Below are 17,122 nucleotides of genomic sequence, written 5' to 3' on the forward strand. Positions count from 1 at the left end.
GTGGAATCTGCAGTGGTGGTGGTGCCTGCAGTGGTAGTAGGGGAGGTGGTGCCTGCAGGGGAGGTGGTGTCTGCGGCAGTGTTGGTACCTGGAGTGGTAGCAGGGGTGGTGGTGTCTGTGGTGGCGGTGGTGCCTACAGTGGTAGCAGGGGAGGTGGTGTCTGTAGCGGTGGTTGTTCCTGCTGCCGTAGCAGGGGTGGTGGCGTCTGCGGCGGTGGTGGTGCCTGCAGTGGTAGCAGGGGAGGTGGTGTCTGTGGTGGAGGTGGTGCCTGGAGTCATAGCCAGGGTGGTGGTGTCTGTGGTGGTGTTGGTTCCTGGAGTCGTACCTGGGGTGGTGGTGACTGTGGCAGTGGTTGTTCCTGGAGTCCTAGCCAGAGTGGTGGTGTCTGCGGTGGTGGTGTTACCTGGAGTCATAGCTGGGGTGGTGGTGTCTGCGGTGGTCGTGGTGCCTGCAGTGGTAGCAGGGGAGGTGGTGTCTGCGGGAGAGGTGGTATCTGTGGGGGTGGTTGTACCTGGAGCGGTAGCAGGGGTGGTGGTGTCTGCGGTGGTCGTGGTGCCTGCAGTCATATCCGGGGTGGTGGTATCTGCAGCGGTGGTGGTGCCTGCAGCGGTAAAAGGGGTGGTGGTGTCTGCGGTAGTGATGGTGCCTGCCATCGTAGCTGGGGTGCCAGTGTCTGCGGCGGTGATGGTGCTTTCAGTCGTAGCCGGCGTGGTGGTATCTACAGCAGTGGTGGTGCCCTCCGTCGTAGCCCGGGTGGTGGTGTCTGTGCCGGTGGTCGTGCTTAGAGTAGTAGCCAGGGTGGTGATGTCTGAGCCTGTGGTGGTGCCTGGAGTAGTAGCTGGGGTGGTGGTATCTGTGCTGGTGGTCGTGCCCAGAGTAGTAGCCGGGATGGTGGTATCTGTGCTGGTGGTCATGCCTGGAGTAGTAGCCATGGTTGTGGTGTCTGTGGCGTTGGTGGTGTCTGGAGTCGTAGCAGGGGTGGGGGTGTCTGCGGCGGGGGTCGTGGTGCCTGGAATCATAACCAGAGTGGTTGAGTCTGTAGCAGTGGTGGTGCCTGGAGTTGTAGCCAGTGTGGTAGTGACAGCAGGGGTCGTGGTGTCTGGAGTCGTAGCCAGAGTGGTGGTGTCTGTGGCAGTGATGCTGCCTGGAGTTGTACCTGGGGTGGTAGTATCAGTGGCAGGGGTCATGGTGCTTGGCGTCGTAGCCAGGGTGGTGGTGTCTGTGTCGGGGGTCGTGATGTCTGAAGTCGTAGCCGGGGTGGTGGTGTCTGTGGCAGTGGTGGTGCCGGGAGTAGTAGCTTGGGTGGTACTGGCGGTGGTGGTCGTCGGATCGGCCGTCTGTCTCGTCGTTGTGTTGGCAGTCTCAGCCTGGCTGTTCTTTTTGTTGGTGGGTATGACCGTGTCCATGCTGGCACTGACAGTACGATTTCCAGCCTTTACGTTTCTTGTTTCATACTGTCTCCTGGTATTTTCTGTATGTTCTGTCGTGTTTGTCAATCTTCTTACTGCCTTATTACTCTCCTTTGAATTCTGTTGTTCTTGTTCATGTTGTGTAAACATTTTCAAGATTGTAACTTCGGTCTCTGCGTTTTCAATTTTTCTTGGATCTGTAGGCATTCACAAATGTGTGTGTCAGAATTAGGTCCTTACGAGCACCTGTGGTGGCTCAGGCCATTCTGGCTCTGTCTCTTGTTTGGCTCAGGTCATGATCTCAGGTCATAAGATTGGGCCCACCATCGGGTTCCAGGCTTAGGAACGAGTCTGCTTTAGAGTCTCTCTCTCTCTCTCCTTCTCTCTCCTTATGCCTTTCCCCGCCCCCTGCTTATGTGCACTCTCTGTCTCTCTCTCTCTTTATAAGAGACTGCTCAATCTCTAAAAACAGAAAGGAAAGCACCTGCTACTTTAAGTGGGCTCTTCTTTGTTAGTGCTGTCAGAAAACAATCTGTTGGGCGCTTGGGTGGTTCAGTGGGTTAAGCCGCTGCCTTTGGCTCAGGTCATGATCTCAGGGTCCTGGGATCAAGTCCCGCATCGGGCTCTCTGCTCAGCGGGGAGCCTGCTTCCCTCTCTCTCTCTCTCTCTCTCTGCCTGCCTCTCCATCTACTTGTGATCTCTCTCTGTCAAATAAATAAATCTTAAAAAAAATTTAAGAAAACAATCTGTTGTCTCGATCTATTGTCTGAATGAATCTGAAGTATTTGCTGCAGGTACATTCTGGTCTCTCTTGTCTTCTCCTGCAGGCTATTTGAGTTTCGCTGAGCTGAACCCCTGTCCATTGACCTTGGCTGGTTCCCATCTACCTATGAATCTCTATAAGGCCCTAGAAGCCACATGGTCGTAGACTGTAAAGTCTAGGGGTTTGGGGGCCTGTGAGGCTTGTTCCAGTCCTTTTGCACGAAGGTGCTCCCTCCCCAACCTTCGGGGCTACTGTGCCTCACCTGTATTCCTGGTGTCTTGTATCTGCTTGCATTGAGGGTCCCGGGGGTTCTCCTGTGGCTCACACCCTCCTCCATCCCATACAGCCCTGTCTCCTTGGAGGCCTGAAAGACAGAGAGGGAAGTTAGTCTCCTGGAGCTTTAACTTTCCTTCCCTTTTGGGATCCTCCCTTCCCTCCAAACCTCTGTGATTCCTGCCCCCAGCCCAGCCCCATCTCTTCTGGAAAGGGCCATCTTGCCTGTTTCAAGATCTAGAGGTGAGGCGAGAAGACAGGGGTTGGGGGGATGAGCTCTGGAATATTTTGAGACGATGGGACAACGTCGTGTTGTAGAGCAGTAGGATATGGAGTTTCTGCCCAATTCGGGAGTCAGATTTCAAGAAATTAAGTGTTTCCATGTGACTGAGCCCTTCCAATGGAAGGTGAGCACAACTGAGCATACCACTTCCAGGCCAGCCCAGAAACTTCTCGTCGTGGCCCTCATTGCTCTTCCAGCTGGAGGCTGATGGCAAGGAGGCCCAAGAGAAGAGGAAGCCTCAGGAAGAAGGAACCTAGGTCCCTGAGTCACCACATGAAGGAAAGTTACCTGCCAACCATGAACATCTGCCTCATATTATTCCATGAGCAAGAAAAAAATCTTTTGTGGTTGAGCAATTTCACATTTGGGGCATATCTGTTATAGCAGATACAAAATATCCTAATAATATGGGAAAGAGCCTCATTTAAGCTCTAGGAACGGATACACTTACTCTCATTATCTTTAAGAAATGTAGACCTTTTGTATTAAATAATTCTTCACACTAGCGATTTAAGATATTTGTAATGTTCAAGAGAATTTGGCCTAACGTGCCAACCCTGTAGTTTCAATTTGTAACATATAATTGAGTGATTGATTTAGACTTGTCATTTTACATTAAAATCTCGCTAAGACTGTAAACAATTTATGGAAACATTTAAGAGAAGCTAATATCTACCACACAGATAATTACAATGTATTAGATGTGAAAGTTTGGGGGGGGGGGTTTAAAAAATCTATATTTAATGTACTAGATTTGTGGAGTTTCTTGAATACTTGGAAAGGTTTCCTTATTAATCAAACCATGAAAGACTTCCAATAGGAAAAGTGATGTATTCATTTTGTAAGTATAACTTGAAAGACTGAAAGTGATTTAATCGGCCAAGTATGTAAAATGATTACACACTAATCAAAGGTCATTATCAAAGTGTTACACTTCTGCTTCTGGCCAAGAAGGAGTGTCAGTGATTGGAATTCACCCTCCTACCTGAGACCACACCCAGCCCCCAGATAACCACATCACCATACAAGAGATATGAAATGATGACTGTCGGTACAAAGGATGTCAGGCAACAGAGGACAGCGGTTCCCGAGAGGCACACAAGGAAACCAACAAGGGGAGCCCTGTGATGGCCCAGGCTCGCTGACGGCAGAGGGCTTCCAGGCAGAGGGTCCGGAGGGAGAACCAGCTGGAGCCCAGCCCATCTCCTGGGCTGAGGAGATGCACGTCAGTGTCTTGAGAGACCAAAGCAGCTGGAGTTCACAGGACAGACTGACTGGGGAGGCAGACTTGCACAGAGGGGACCCCTGGATATCCACCACGTGCTCTACCGACCAGAATGTACTGAGAAAAAACACCCCAAGATCCAGGAAGTGCCACTGGAAAAGATCAGAAGGAAGCTGACCAGGTTCTCATGTAGGGACACAGTGCTGTTCCCACCAGGCAAACTGGAAAAACCTGTACTTCTCAGGGGATGGGACAGAGAACTCAGGAAGATCTTACTTCAGTCCTAGGAAATACAGCCCTACACACCCTGTGTGCGCCTCTTGCTCTGTCCTCCCCACCCCAACGGCAAGCTGATTCCCGTTTTGACCGGACATACTCAGGTGACATTAAGTAGACATGCCAGAGTCATTCAAAACAGAACTGCCGAGTTCTCGGCTAGATCCCTTGGAGCAAGCAGCCTTCTATGGACTGTTGAAGCCCAGTCCCTTGAAGGGCACTGCTTCTCTTCCCCCCGCATCACCTCCCACCTCTGCAGTTTCACCAAGACCTGCTGTAGTTCCCTGCAAAGCATATCCCGGATGTGTCCACTTCCTTCTGTGGCCCCTGAAACCATCAGATCAGCGCTGCCGTGGACTCCCACCTGGCCTCCTGCCCCGTCTCCGCACTTCCCAGCCGGGCCTCCACACCAAGCACTCTTACACGCTGAAGCTAGAGGGTTCCCTTCATGACACACGTGTGGGGTTACTTCTGTGCTTTAACCCCCCACTGTGGCCCCCTCCCCAGATCTGTATGGTGAAGTCCTAACCCCTAGGACCACAGAATGTTACATCTGGAATTGGGATTGTTGCCGATGTAATTACATAAGATGAGGTCACCCCCAGAGTAGAGTGGGTCCTCATCCAAAACGAGGGGTATCCTTCTAAGAAGGACCCGTGTCCGTATTTTGAACACAGGGACATGCGCACAGGGAGATCCCCGGCGAAGCATGAAGGCAGAGACGACGTGCTTGCGAACCACAGAATGCCAAGCTTGCCAGCAGCGACCAGATGCCAGAGGAGAGGCCTGGACAGATCCTTCCTTCCCCACCACCTTCAGAAGGAGCCCCGTCCTGCTGACATCTTGGTTTCGGACTTCTGACCTCCAGACCCATGAGTCAGGATTTTCCCTGTTGTTCAAGCCACTCAGGTCGTGCTAATTTGCTGTGGTAGTCCAGGGAGTGAGACTCCTTCTGGTCACCTGTGGCTGCAGCCGTGGGTTCAAGGAGAGAGAAGTCTGTGGTGAACACCCAGGAAGGCTTCTCGGAGGAGGCGGACCGTGTTGATGGAGGGGAGGAGGAAGGTAGCCTCTAGACTCGCTCTGGAGGCTAACAGTGGGACGGGTGCTGAGGACGTGGGTGGACAAAACACTCAGGACAGGCAGTCAGGGAGAGGGCATGGGCAGAGGCCTGAACACCCAGCATTGGACACATTTGTGCTGGCCGTGGGAGGGGAGAGGCACTTGCCACAGCTGGATGAAGGATGTTGTTTTGGTGATAAGCACTATATAACCAGGACGTGCTGGAAGGGGGGACCAGGTGGCCATGAGAGGGTGTGCCTGCCAGGAAGAGCCCGCTGAAGGCCACGAGGCTCTTTCTTGCGGTCCACACCCCACTCAGTCATCCCCAGCCCAGCAGCCTGAGAAGGGTTGCGGTGCTGGGTCTCCGGAGAGGGCACACGGGAGAGTCAGGTGCCGCTCAAAGCTGGCCAGAGCTTTACAGACCAGTTGATGCCAGACGCAGAATGGGGACCCCAGGATCCCAGAGAGCAGGAGCAGAGTCTGCAAGGCTCCATTTCACTGAGGGGGAGACTGAGGCTAGAGATGCAATGAACCACAGTGTGCAGCCTGTGGGAGAGGCTGGGGGCAGGGAAGAGGAGGGAAAGTAGGCGGCAAAGAGAGGAAGAGGGAGGGGAGAGGCAGGCCAGAAAGACGGAACAGAGCAGAAAGGGGCGGGTGGGGGCAGAGGAAGAGGGAACTAGAAACATCTTCCCCAGCTAAGGCACATCAAGGTGCCTCAAATGGCTTTGTTAGAGGTAAGTCACTAAGAATCTGGACAGCGTAGACAGTGCCTAGGAAGACAGTGTCACTCTTTTTTTTTTTTTTTATTCAATTAGCCAACATATAGCAGATCATTAGTTTTTGATGTAGTATTCAAGGATTCGGTAGTTACACAGAACACCCAGTGCTCATGACGCCATGGGCCCTCCTTAATGCCCATCACCCAGTTACCCCCGCACCCCCTCCAGCAGCCCTCAGTGTGTTTCCCAGAGTCAAGAGTCTGTCCCGGTTTGTCTCCCTCTCTGATCTCATCCCATTCGGTTTTCCCTGCCTTCCCCATGGTCTTCTGCGCTATTTCTTCTGTTCCACATAGAAGCAAGATCACGTAATCTCGTCTTTCTCTGATTGACTCATTTCACTTAGCATCCTCCCCTCCAGTTCTGTCACATCAGTGTAAATGGTAGGTATTCATCCTTCTGAGGGTGTCGTTCCTGTAACTAACAAGGTGACAGCTCTGGGTGCTGTCACACTGGGAGTCTGTGCCAAGAGATGGCAGGGTTTGGGTCAGTGAACCAGCCCTTTAGACCAAGCCAAGCACTGCCCCACCCTGCCCCAGAATGTCACCCCCTGCCTCGTCTCACCCTCCTCGTTTGGACCATCAGCCCTCAGGCTGGTCCCCAGAGAAGGCCCTGCTCCTGTGGGGGCAGGGGGATTGGTCCAAAGAGGCCTCAGGCTCCAGGACCGCACTCCCAGGTACTTTCTCCTCCGTTCCCACTTCTTTGTCTCTTCCGAAAAGAGCTGCCCAAATTCTGAGGTCGGGGGACCAGGAGCCCCCACTGCTCCTGGTGTAGGGAGCTCATGTAGGACAGAGCCCAGGCTATGGCAGTCTGAATGCCATCTATCGGCCCAGTATCAGCCTCCCCACTTTTGCCTCCAAGTCCCCTTCTCACCCCACCAGGACCATCCCAGGAGGACATCTCAAGGGAGGGAGAGCCTGAGGCTGGCAGTTTGGTTCCTGCCTTTTCCCCTCCCTCTTTCTCTGGGGACAGGCAAGTGGCAGAGGGAACCTGTACAGGGTCTGATCAGGAGCCCCCATCAACCTCTGCCAACCTGAGCCCCGTCCCCATGGCCATGGAACCCGTACGGCATCCAACCCGTATCCTTTAGGGGAAGACACTGAGGCCAGAGATGAATGAAGCTGTCCCATGGTGCACAGCTGTTTCAATGCAGGATTGGAATCTGGGGCTCCCGAAACCCCATCTTGTGCCCATCTGGCTACAGCAGTGGCCCCCTGCCTGGTTCTGGGAGGCCTGACATCCCTGGGACATCCTCGGGATGGGGTGAGGCAGAAATGGCTAGGATGTGAAAGCGGAGACTTCAGGCATTTGTCCCCATCATGACAAGAAAACCTGGACATTTGGTGGGTTGGAGGGGCAAATCCACAGGGTTAGGACAGATCCCAACATTGGCCAAGCATCTGCCATATGCCAGGGTCCCTGGCAAGTCTGAGCTCTTATCTTCTTTTTAGAGAGGAAGGAGGCTCAGAGAGACTAACTTGGAGGCACCCCAAAGTCTCAACTCTTCTCCCAAACGTAGTTGGGGAGGAAAGGAGAGGGCAATGGGCATGAGGCTGAGCTCCAGGCAGAGGGTACCCCCACCTGTGCCCCCCAGGAAGAAGCCCTCCTTTGGGCCTAGGCAGATCCAGGAGAGGAGGGGAGGCCGGGGTTCACTCACCATGGCCGGTAGCAGCTTGGTACGACAGGAGGTGGAGGACGAGAGGCAGCAGGCAGAGCGTTAAGGGTGCCAGTCTTGACATCGGAGCTCGGAGGGCAGCGCACTTGCGATCCACCCTTGGGAGAACGGGCAAAATGACTGTCAGCCAAGGAACCCCAGTAATAAATGGGCCCCAGAGCCCTTTGATCCCTGAGACACTGGCAAACTGGGGCCAGCCCACCTGAGTCAGTGTATGAGTTTCTCCCATGACGAGTGGGGGGGGGGGGGGAGGCACGGATTTTATTTCAGGCCAAAGGGCAGAGGGTGGGGAGCCCTTCCCTCTCCAGGCAGCACTCGAGCATATGAGCCGTCAGATTTTTCATCCTAACAGAGGGGGCAGGCGCAGGGGCTGGAAGCAGCCTGGGAGGACGGAGAAGACCTGTGGAGGGAGGCGGGGGTGGAAGAGAAGATGCTGGGCCTGAACCACAGAGGAGAAGGGCGCCCATTGTTCAACTCCCAGTAAGGACACTCCTCCCTTCTTCTCAAGCTCTCTTTACTGGCCCTGTGTGCACCCCACCAGGAAGCAAATCATGGCCGCACCTGGGCCAGTGCCCAGCTCTGGGATGGCAGCATCCTCGGATCTGTGGGTCCAGAGATCTATCTCTGAGTTCACGGTTGAGCACAAGTTTCCATGGCCAACCAGAGTGACCTTGCCCCCACCCAAGGTCAGCAAAGCCAAGTGCTCACTCCTTCGCCTTCTGTGGACTGCCACGCCTCACCCCCGCGGGCTGATCCCAGGCTCTTCTGCCACAGTGACCTCAGGCAGGGGTGGGCCTGATCCTGCCCCTGCCTGGAGCAGAAAAGGGGGACCATGCTCCCTACTCCCACATGGTGTGGTACAGGAAGGGCCTGAGAGTGGTGAGTGTCCCCTGTGCAGATCTGGTCTCTAATCCTGGAAGGAGTACTCTCCCCAGGAAGGGCCCCCTGAAGCCCCGGGTGGGGAGGCAGACCCCCGCAGGGAGAGAAGGAAACCACTCACCGCTCTCTGCTTTAAGCTTTGCTCTTTTATTGGGAGGCAAATTCCAGAGTGGAGAGTCATTGGAGCAAACAAAGAAGCTGGGGTGTCCTGGCAGCCCTGGGGCTCCTGGACGGAGGGCAAGGGAGGAGAGGGGGGCCCACAGCAGGGGCCGGGCCAAGCCCACCGGCTCTGAGCAGGACCACCTTGGGCCCTGATGCCTGTTTCCTTTTGACCAGTGGGGGAGGTGGGCGAGTAACACTGTGGTGGGCTCCGTCTGCCGCTGTCTTGGTGTTCAAATCTGGATGATGGGCGGGAGCCCCTGGCTCACTCACTGTGTCGCTGTCACCACCCTGGGCCTCTGGATGTGGAGCTGGGGGTGGGAGAGAGGAGGGGAGGCCAACGGGCCCTTCAGTTACCTGTCCCTAGACCAAGGGTGCCCACCCTCCCCAAGCAGCCCCAGGGTGGTGGGTGGCAGGGGTAGGAGGAACGGCACAGCTCCTAGCTGGGGACGGGCCCCCGAGTCACCTCTGTGGTAGGGTTAACGTTCTCCAGGGAGGGCTGGAAGTGGCTATAGATGTTTTCAAGGCTGATTGGGTCCCGCTTCAGATTCTCACCTGCAGAGAGAGGGGCCGGCCTCACTGAGCCCGGCGGAGGCTGGAGAGATACAGAGAGGAGCCTTTTCCCATAAAGGGACAGCTTTGAAGAGCAGTCCCACATTTTCCCTGAAGTATCTCCAACCTCCCACCATTGCATTTCCTGTGACAGGACTCTGCAGCGCACCCACGCCCCGGGGAGCTGGCCCAGGGTGACAAAAGGACAGGAGGGAACCGCAGCCCCCTGATGTGCCTCGGGGTCAAAAGTCATGGCCATAGGCAGGTGCCCTGGCGACCTGGGGAAGGGTGGAACAGGAGGAAGCCGCTGCTCTGGGGTCACGAGCACACACTCCCTACAGCAACGGACCGAGAGAGGATGAGGCCAACAGACCAGATCTCAGAGCAGGATTGGGACATGCAGAGCCCCCAGTAAGGGGAACCTTCCACACAGTGGTACAGGCTGGCATGGAGGAGGGAAACTGAGCGTGGGCCACATGCAGGCAGGAGGGATAGAGAGGAAAGGTGAAGCTTGGCAGCGGCTCTGTGGGGGCTTGGGTCAGGAGGCTGCGCAGTGGCCTGCAGAGCCTGGCAGCCCACAGCCATGCTGGGGCTGGCCGTAGCATCTTCTAGGCCTTTCTCCACCCACCAGCTTGCCCCTGGTGAGAAGCACCTTCCCAAATGCCTGTGTTCTGGAAGGTGCCAGGAACATCTTCTCCGTGCCACTCTCGCGAGACAAATCGTATTCCTGCCTGCCCACAGAAACGCCAGGAACCGCTGGGAGCAGGGAGGTGGAGGAGGGGGCCTAGAGGGCCCTGATCCTTGGCTTCTAGAAAGGGCTATCACAGCCAAGCCCTAGGTCAGGGAGGGGCCTGTCCCCAGAGCAGCAGCAGAAAACAAAACAGCGTCACCAGGACCTGCCTGCCCTTCCCTCAGTGGGCCTCCATTCCCTTATCTATGAGCTGGGAGCGCCAGACCCAGCCGGAGCCACTCCCTCTGACAGTCAGAGGGGCTGTGTCCATTGATTTTTCCCCCACTTTACAGCTGGGACAGCGACGCAGGACAGCTCATCCCCGGTGTCCTGGTGCAACAATGGGGCACTATGGCAGCCAAAGGGTTAACACCAGGTACTGTCTTTAAAGAATCCAATCTCAGGCCACCAGGTTTTGGAGGCATTTCTCTGCAGAACAGATCAGATCAGATCAGCAGGCTGCCTTTTGCTGTTTCCCAGAGCTGAGAGGGGCTGGGTCACCATCAGGCCCTGGAACGCTGAGCTGAAAGGGGCAGAGCCTTGGGAGGTTCCAACTGTGGTCCCCCATCCTGGGCCCGGCCCCAGAAGCTCACCTGTGCAGTCTTCTCTGGGATCAGCAGAGGAAGACGGTGAGGACCGCCACCGTGACCACCAGCAGTGCTCCCACAGTCCCCACACTCCCGGACACCAGGCTCTTGCTGGTACTCAAGGCGCAAGTCTCTCCCCAGTACCAGTGCGTGTCTGAGGCCGGGCATCTGGGGACACACGCGAGATCAAGCCAGTCCGCTAGCGTCCCTTATACCCAAAAGTCTCCCAAAAGAAAAAAATGAATGCCAAAGAACAGGAAACTGGCTCTCCCTTCCAGGGCAGGCACCAGTTAGGAGGGACCCAGACAGGGAGGCTCCCCAGCACTTAAGGGCCAGCGAGGGGTGGGGGACCCCCTACTACAGAGCAGGCTTCAGAGTCAGTGTTGGATGCCTCGTCCCAGACACTCAATGTCCACCCATCTAAGCTCTGGCTAGCACCTCCTGACCTTAGTGCCCCAGCTATTGCTAGAGGTGCTATACCCTAGCACTGTGCTAGGGTATCGAGAGGAAAAGGAAACAGAGACAGATCTACAGATGCAGATTTGGAAACTGGGGAACTAGAACTGTCTTGGGAAGGGGCTCGCTCAGTCCTAGGATGCCCACGTCTATAAGCTGCACGTGCTTATAGTGGTGGGGGCGGGGGGTGAAGGGACAGCCAGGTGGGAGGAAGAGGGACGGTGGGGGAGGAAGCAGCTTTCGAGCTCCGCCTGACCCCCTCTGCCTCCCCCTCCTCACCCCTGCTCCACAACTGTGGTGGAGAGTGCAGTCCTACCACCTGAGAGCCGGGGGGCTTCAGAGGGGCTGGACACGCACAGGCAGCGGGGGCCACGTGGTCGCAGCTGGCATTCACCCTCATGACAGTTCAGTCGCAACTTCGTCCCTGCGGTGCACCTGGTGGCACAGACCAGCTTCCTGTCCAGTTCGTCCACATAGTACAACTGGACATAGTCCTCCGCAGCCTTCTGAGAGCACGGCTCTGGGTTGCGGGGAAAGGGTGGGGAGCAAGCATCAGACTGGTTGAAACGCCCCCAGCCCCCATGTGATGCTCACACTCTGCCCAACGCCCAGCACTCCTAGGAGCTGCTTACCCTGCAGGTCAAAGCCCAGCTCTGTCTTGCTCACGATGGTGGCCTCCTCGTCGTGGCACAGAGGTGATGCCGAGCGTGGTGGAAAACACGAAACAGACACTGGCCTCTGCCCTGTCAGGGCTCGGCCCATCCCTAGATGCAGCCAGGTCTGTAAGCAGGCTCGGACCGGGGCTCTAGGGGATCACCTGAGGCTGAGACTGGGAACAGCTGCTGTGCCCGCTGCAGTCTGGAGAAGGCACCCAGGCCTGGCTTCCGGATCCCTACAGGGAGGCCTCTGGAGTTCCAGAAAAGGGGAGAGATGCAGGGCAGGGAGAGGCTGAGCCGTCCCTCTGGGACCCCTCCCATCCTTTCCCCACCACCATCAAGGGGTCTGGGGCAGGCCTACCACTGCCCGCTTCAGAATCACCAGAGAGCCTTTTGGTCTCATTCATAATCTTTTTTTTTTTTTTAAGATTTTATTTATTTATTTGACAGACAGAGATCACAAGTAGGCAGTGAGAGAGGAGGAAGCAGTCTCCCCGCTGAGCAGAGAGCCCGATGCGGGGCTCGATCCCAGGACCCCGGGATCATGACCTGAGCCGAAGGCAGAGGCTTTAACCCACTGAGCCACCCAGGCACCTGTCTCATTCATAATCTTGACCTTTATGACTTTAGTGAGGTTTTCAAACAGTTCCTGGAAATCGGAAGTATAGTTGCCCGCATGACAATGTCATGTGCCACCATAATACTGCCACTGCTAGAACAAGGACCCGGTGATGCATCAGTCGCCCTGGGTCACCCACCCTCCCAGAAAGTGGGACCCACAAAGCAAGAGGGGTGATGAGAGGCAATGAGCCGTGTGACCCAGAGGCAGGACAGACTCAAAACTCTTCCCTCCACCAGTTAACATCCTAGAGGGAAGCTGCAGGGTCAAATGATCCGAATGTTCCAAAATACCAGTAATCACTAAATGCCACTGGGGGAAGTTCATTTGTAAAAATGGAAGTCTCCTGGGTGAAGACGTAGCGAGACTGAACCTTTGGGCACTGTGGGTGGGAATGGCAAAGGGTAGAGCCACCATGGAAGACAGTACAGCAGCTCCCCCAAAAATTAAAGATAGAATTACCCTATGACCCAGCAATTCCACCTGTTGGTATCCACCCAAAAGGACAGAAAGCAGGGATTTGGCGACATCGTTGTACACCCATGTTCCTTCATGATTCTTCATGACAGCTAAAAGACGGAAGCAAATGACGTTAAGTGTCCATGGATGGATGAATGGATGCACCAAATGTGGTACACGGTACAGTGCAACGCTATTCCGTCTTACAAAAGCAAATTTTGGCACGTACTACGATGTGGATGAACCTTGAGGACACTGTGCTAAGTGAAATGAGCCAGTCACAAACCGACAAATATTGTATGAGTATTTACATGAGTCCAAATACACAGCTCACAGAGACACAACGTGGAATGGGGGTTGTCCAAGGTGGGTTGGGGCGGGGGGACCTTGAGAGCTATTGTCTAAAGGGTACAGAGCTTCGGTTGGGGAAGATGAGAAAGTTCTGGAGATGGACTGTGATGGTGTGATTGCAGAACAGTGGGAATGTACTTAATGCCACAGAACTGTACACTTAAAATGACTCATCTGATGGCTAACGGCAAATGTTATGGGTATTTTACCGCAATAACAAATATTTTAGGGGCGCCTGGGTGGCTCAGTGGGTTAAGCTTCTGCCTTCAGCTCCGGTCATGGTCTCGGGGTCCTGGGATCGAGTCCCGCATCAGGCTCTCTGCTCAGCGGGGAGCCTGCTTCCTCCTCTCTCTCTCTCTCTCTGCCTGTCTCTCTGCCTACTTGTGATCTCTGTCTGTCAAATAAATAAATAAAATCTTCAAGAAAAATTTTTAAGTTAAAATTTTTTAAATAGAGGCTTTGGATTATATTTTGAAGACCAAATGAGCATGCTTTTAGAAATGAAGAAACATGAGGTCGTTCTAGAAATATAATATTCCAGGGATGCCTGGGTGGCTCAGTGGGTTAAGCTTCTGCCTTTGGCTCAGGTCATGATCTCAGGGTCCTGGGATCAAGCCCCGCATCAGGCTCTCTGCTCGGCAGGGAGCCTGCTTCCTGCTCTCTCTCTGCCTACTTGTGATCTCTCTCTCTCTGTCAAATAAATAAAATCTAAAAAAAAAGAAAAAAACAAGGAAGGAAGGAAGGAAGAAAGAAAGAAAGAAAGAAATATAACATTCCAACCCAGAAGCTCCTTGTTAGACAGCCGACGGAGCCCTGAGAGATCTTAAGATAAGGTGCATCACCAGTCACAGCCATTGTGACAGAGAAGTCAGGAACAGGACACAGAAGGACAAAAACTAACAAAACTTTGTGCCAAAATGGAGATGGATATAAGCACGGGTACTGGGCAGGGAGGGGGTGAGGGTGGGGTAGAGGACACTGAGCCACAGAGCCCCATGGGTCCTTGACAGGTTGGATCTCCCTCTTTCCCTGCTGGGACAAGACATCCTTCAGGCTCCCTCCCACGCTTCTACTTCTTGCCACTCTCCTTTGAGGGCTCTGCTTCTCCTCCCTGTCCCTTAGATGCTGGGGCTTCCCATGAGTCTTTCCTGGGAAATGTGTGCCCCTGTTCTATGACCTTTCCCATCTGGTCTACTTCCAGGGCTTCCAGCATCTTCCGTCCAGGGAAACCAGCACCAGTGTCTCTGCCGCAGACACTGTTACACATTCTACCACACGTCGCTCCGTTCCTCAACCATTCAGTGTGGCCGGGCCCTGGGCACTTGAAATGCCACTCGTCCCACCTATCATCTTCTCTCCCATCCCCCTCCTTCTTAACCTCCCTCATCTCAGCAAAGGGCACTCCACACCCCAGAGGCTCAGAAATCTGGTGTCATTCCTCCTTCTCTCCAAACACCCATCAAATCCCTATGATCGTTGGTCTTGCTTCCTAAAGACCTTTCACACTGGACTACTTTTCTTCTGCATTGTCATCCTCTGGTCCAGGTCACTATAGTCTCCATCCCCTGTCCGCCCACTCCCAGTCCTGCAGCCAGACTGAGGCATCTCAAGTGCAAATCAGATACTTTGCCAGGTGAGCCAAACTACTGAGGCTTAAAGATTGAGTGACTTGGTATGGGTCATCTTTCCACCTCCTCTCCCAGCATGATCTCAAGCTGCCAGCTGTTCTGTATGTCTCTGGAATCCAGCCTCCTCTCTTGCACCTCTAGGCTCCCCGTCAACTCCCTCCATCTGGCTTATTCCCCGTCACGAATCAAACCTCAGCTTAGTTGTCATTTCTTCCAGAAAGATTTCCCCCTACCTCGCCCAGCTTGCATTCAACCTCTCCCCCAAGAACCCTGTGTGTCTCTTACCATCAGCTCTAACCATATTGCACAGCCATATTGCTGTGTTCTGCCACTCTTTGCTCCACGGAGACCAGGACCACTGTGTACCCTGCACCTAGCACAGGGCAGGCTTTCGGTACAAGCTTGTTGAAAGGATGAAGGATAAATGAATGACTAAAGGAATGGGCCGGGGGCCCCCCTGGGCCAGCTAGGTACTGATACTCATTCAAGACTGGAGAAGACAAGACAGCAGAGAGAGGGGGGCTTCCCACAGTCTATAAATCTGACCCTTCCCCCATATACTCACAACAGTCTCCGTACAGAGACCAGAATGGGGGAAGTTAACATGCCAGGACCAATGGGGAGGAAGGACTTGCGTTACGAGCGGTATAGAAGGCATCATGGGGACTGTTGGATTTGATGAATCTGATTGTAGAGACAGTTGATTCCACAGTGAAGGATGTGGGTATTTCCTGCTATCCACCCGTAGTGGGGAAAGTTTCACCTGAACTTGAAGGAGAAGCAGAACCCGCAATCTCTTTGGAAAGTCTTGTCCAAATCACTGTCGATACGGGCATATCGGGGGTGCCAGACAGAAGCCCCATCACTTAGACTTAAGGATATATGTTGTGAGGCATATATGGTGGTAAAAGGTGGCCAGAACCTGAAGAGGATGCAGAACGTCCTTCAAATTTGATAAAAGAAGTTTCAGGAGAAACAGGCGGTTTGGACAAGTCAGAAACACGGTATACACAACTGACTCCGCTGTGAGAATCAGTGTGGCTAGTCCCGAGAGTAGACTTGGATGCGAGAGGTCACTAGGGCTTGATGGGAACCCAGGACTAGTCTCGTCTGTGCTGCAGGAAGGGTGGAAAGATGTTGCTGTGGACGCTGGTGAGATAATCATGTTCGAGGTGGATCCTGGAGGAAAGGTTGTGTGGTCATCACCAGAAGTGGCAAAAGGTTCAACAGACTGTGATGTGAACACAAAACTAATATCCTCTTCAGTAACGGTGGCTACAGGTGAATCTGTGGGTGTACAGGAATCAGAGACGGTGCTATGGTCTGTGGGTTTCTGGGTGATACCAGTGGCCATTGTTCCTGAGACAGCTGGGCTGGGGGATGCCTCCCCAGGGCTCCACAGAGCCACAGAGCTCCCAGTAGCATGTGAAAGTAGGGATGACAATGGGGGCTCAGATGATGCTGGCACTGTGGCAAGGATGGTCATCTCCCCCGTGAGAGTTGAGTCCGCTTGGCTGGGGACCAGCATGGGGGTAGAGAGCTCACTGGGGCTCAATGTGGAGGCAGGACTCACACCATCTGCGCTGTGGGAGGACTGGGTGGCGAACCTTGGTGAGGACGACGCGAGGGGGCACTGTGGAGAGTGGACCTTGCAGCAAAGGACGTTCATCAGCCATTGGCCGGGGGACTCCAGGAGTCAGCGGTCCCTGACATGGGAGCAGAAATTCCATCCCCTCTGCTAATAGTGCCGTCTGACATAGTGTCATAACTGTAGGATCTGATGAATGAGGGGTGCCCAGATAAGCACTGGATCCCCCCAAGAGGCCCGTGGTTGTCTGTGCCGAGACAGAGAGGTGAGTAGACGGTAGGCCAGGACTTGAAGGGGGCCCAGCACTTCCGACATCCTCGGTATGGGAGATTCCAGAACTAACAGTCGTTGGGGACTAATCAGACACAGTTGGGGAGACTGAGAGCAAACCCATGAAAGCTGTGGCGCTGCGTCCTGTGGTCAGGGAGGTAGTGGGAAATCCATCCTAGCGTAAGGGACTTGGAGAACTGGGAGTATAGGAAGACACTGTGTATTCAGGTGACTCTGAGATGCGTGAGGACTCCGTAGCGCTGGGGGAGGCTGATGGTCCCGACCCTGGAGAGGTGGCTACAGATTCAGTGGGACCTGATGGAGACCCGGGACTTCCGTCATCCCTGGTATAAGCAAGCATTTGCCGCTGAGTCCAGGGACTGAGGGGAATCAGACTGTGGTCTGTGGATTTCCGAGTGATCATAGTTGGTCCAGAACCAACGGGGCAG

General features: G+C 54.4%; 1 protein-coding gene and 1 long non-coding RNA gene across 2 annotated transcripts; both read right to left on the reverse strand.

Moving 5' to 3' along the window:
- Window positions 1–1,501: 1,501 nt before the first annotated feature.
- LOC125090320 (uncharacterized) lies at window positions 1,502–7,843 on the reverse strand. The gene is made up of 3 exons (XR_007124296.1): window positions 7,722–7,843; window positions 2,435–2,536; window positions 1,502–1,606 (listed from the first exon to the last, which is right to left on the reverse strand). It is a non-coding gene; the product is annotated as an uncharacterized LOC125090320 (long non-coding RNA).
- Window positions 7,844–8,779: 936 nt separating this feature from the next.
- MUC12 (mucin 12, cell surface associated) lies at window positions 8,780–16,491 on the reverse strand. Its single transcript, XM_047713123.1, is given in 10 exon segments — window positions 8,780–9,088; window positions 9,244–9,707; window positions 9,958–10,060; window positions 10,697–10,814; window positions 11,460–11,622; window positions 11,735–11,907; window positions 11,974–12,008; window positions 12,288–12,427; window positions 12,430–12,470; window positions 16,391–16,491. Coding segments are annotated over 10 exon segments (1,380 nt in total). The 3' UTR covers window positions 8,780–9,046.
- Window positions 16,492–17,122: the final 631 nt, after the last annotated feature.

The sequence above is a fragment of the Lutra lutra genome, chromosome 18 (assembly GCF_902655055.1).
Source record: "Lutra lutra chromosome 18, mLutLut1.2, whole genome shotgun sequence".
NCBI classification, from domain to species: Eukaryota; Metazoa; Chordata; class Mammalia; order Carnivora; family Mustelidae; genus Lutra; species Lutra lutra.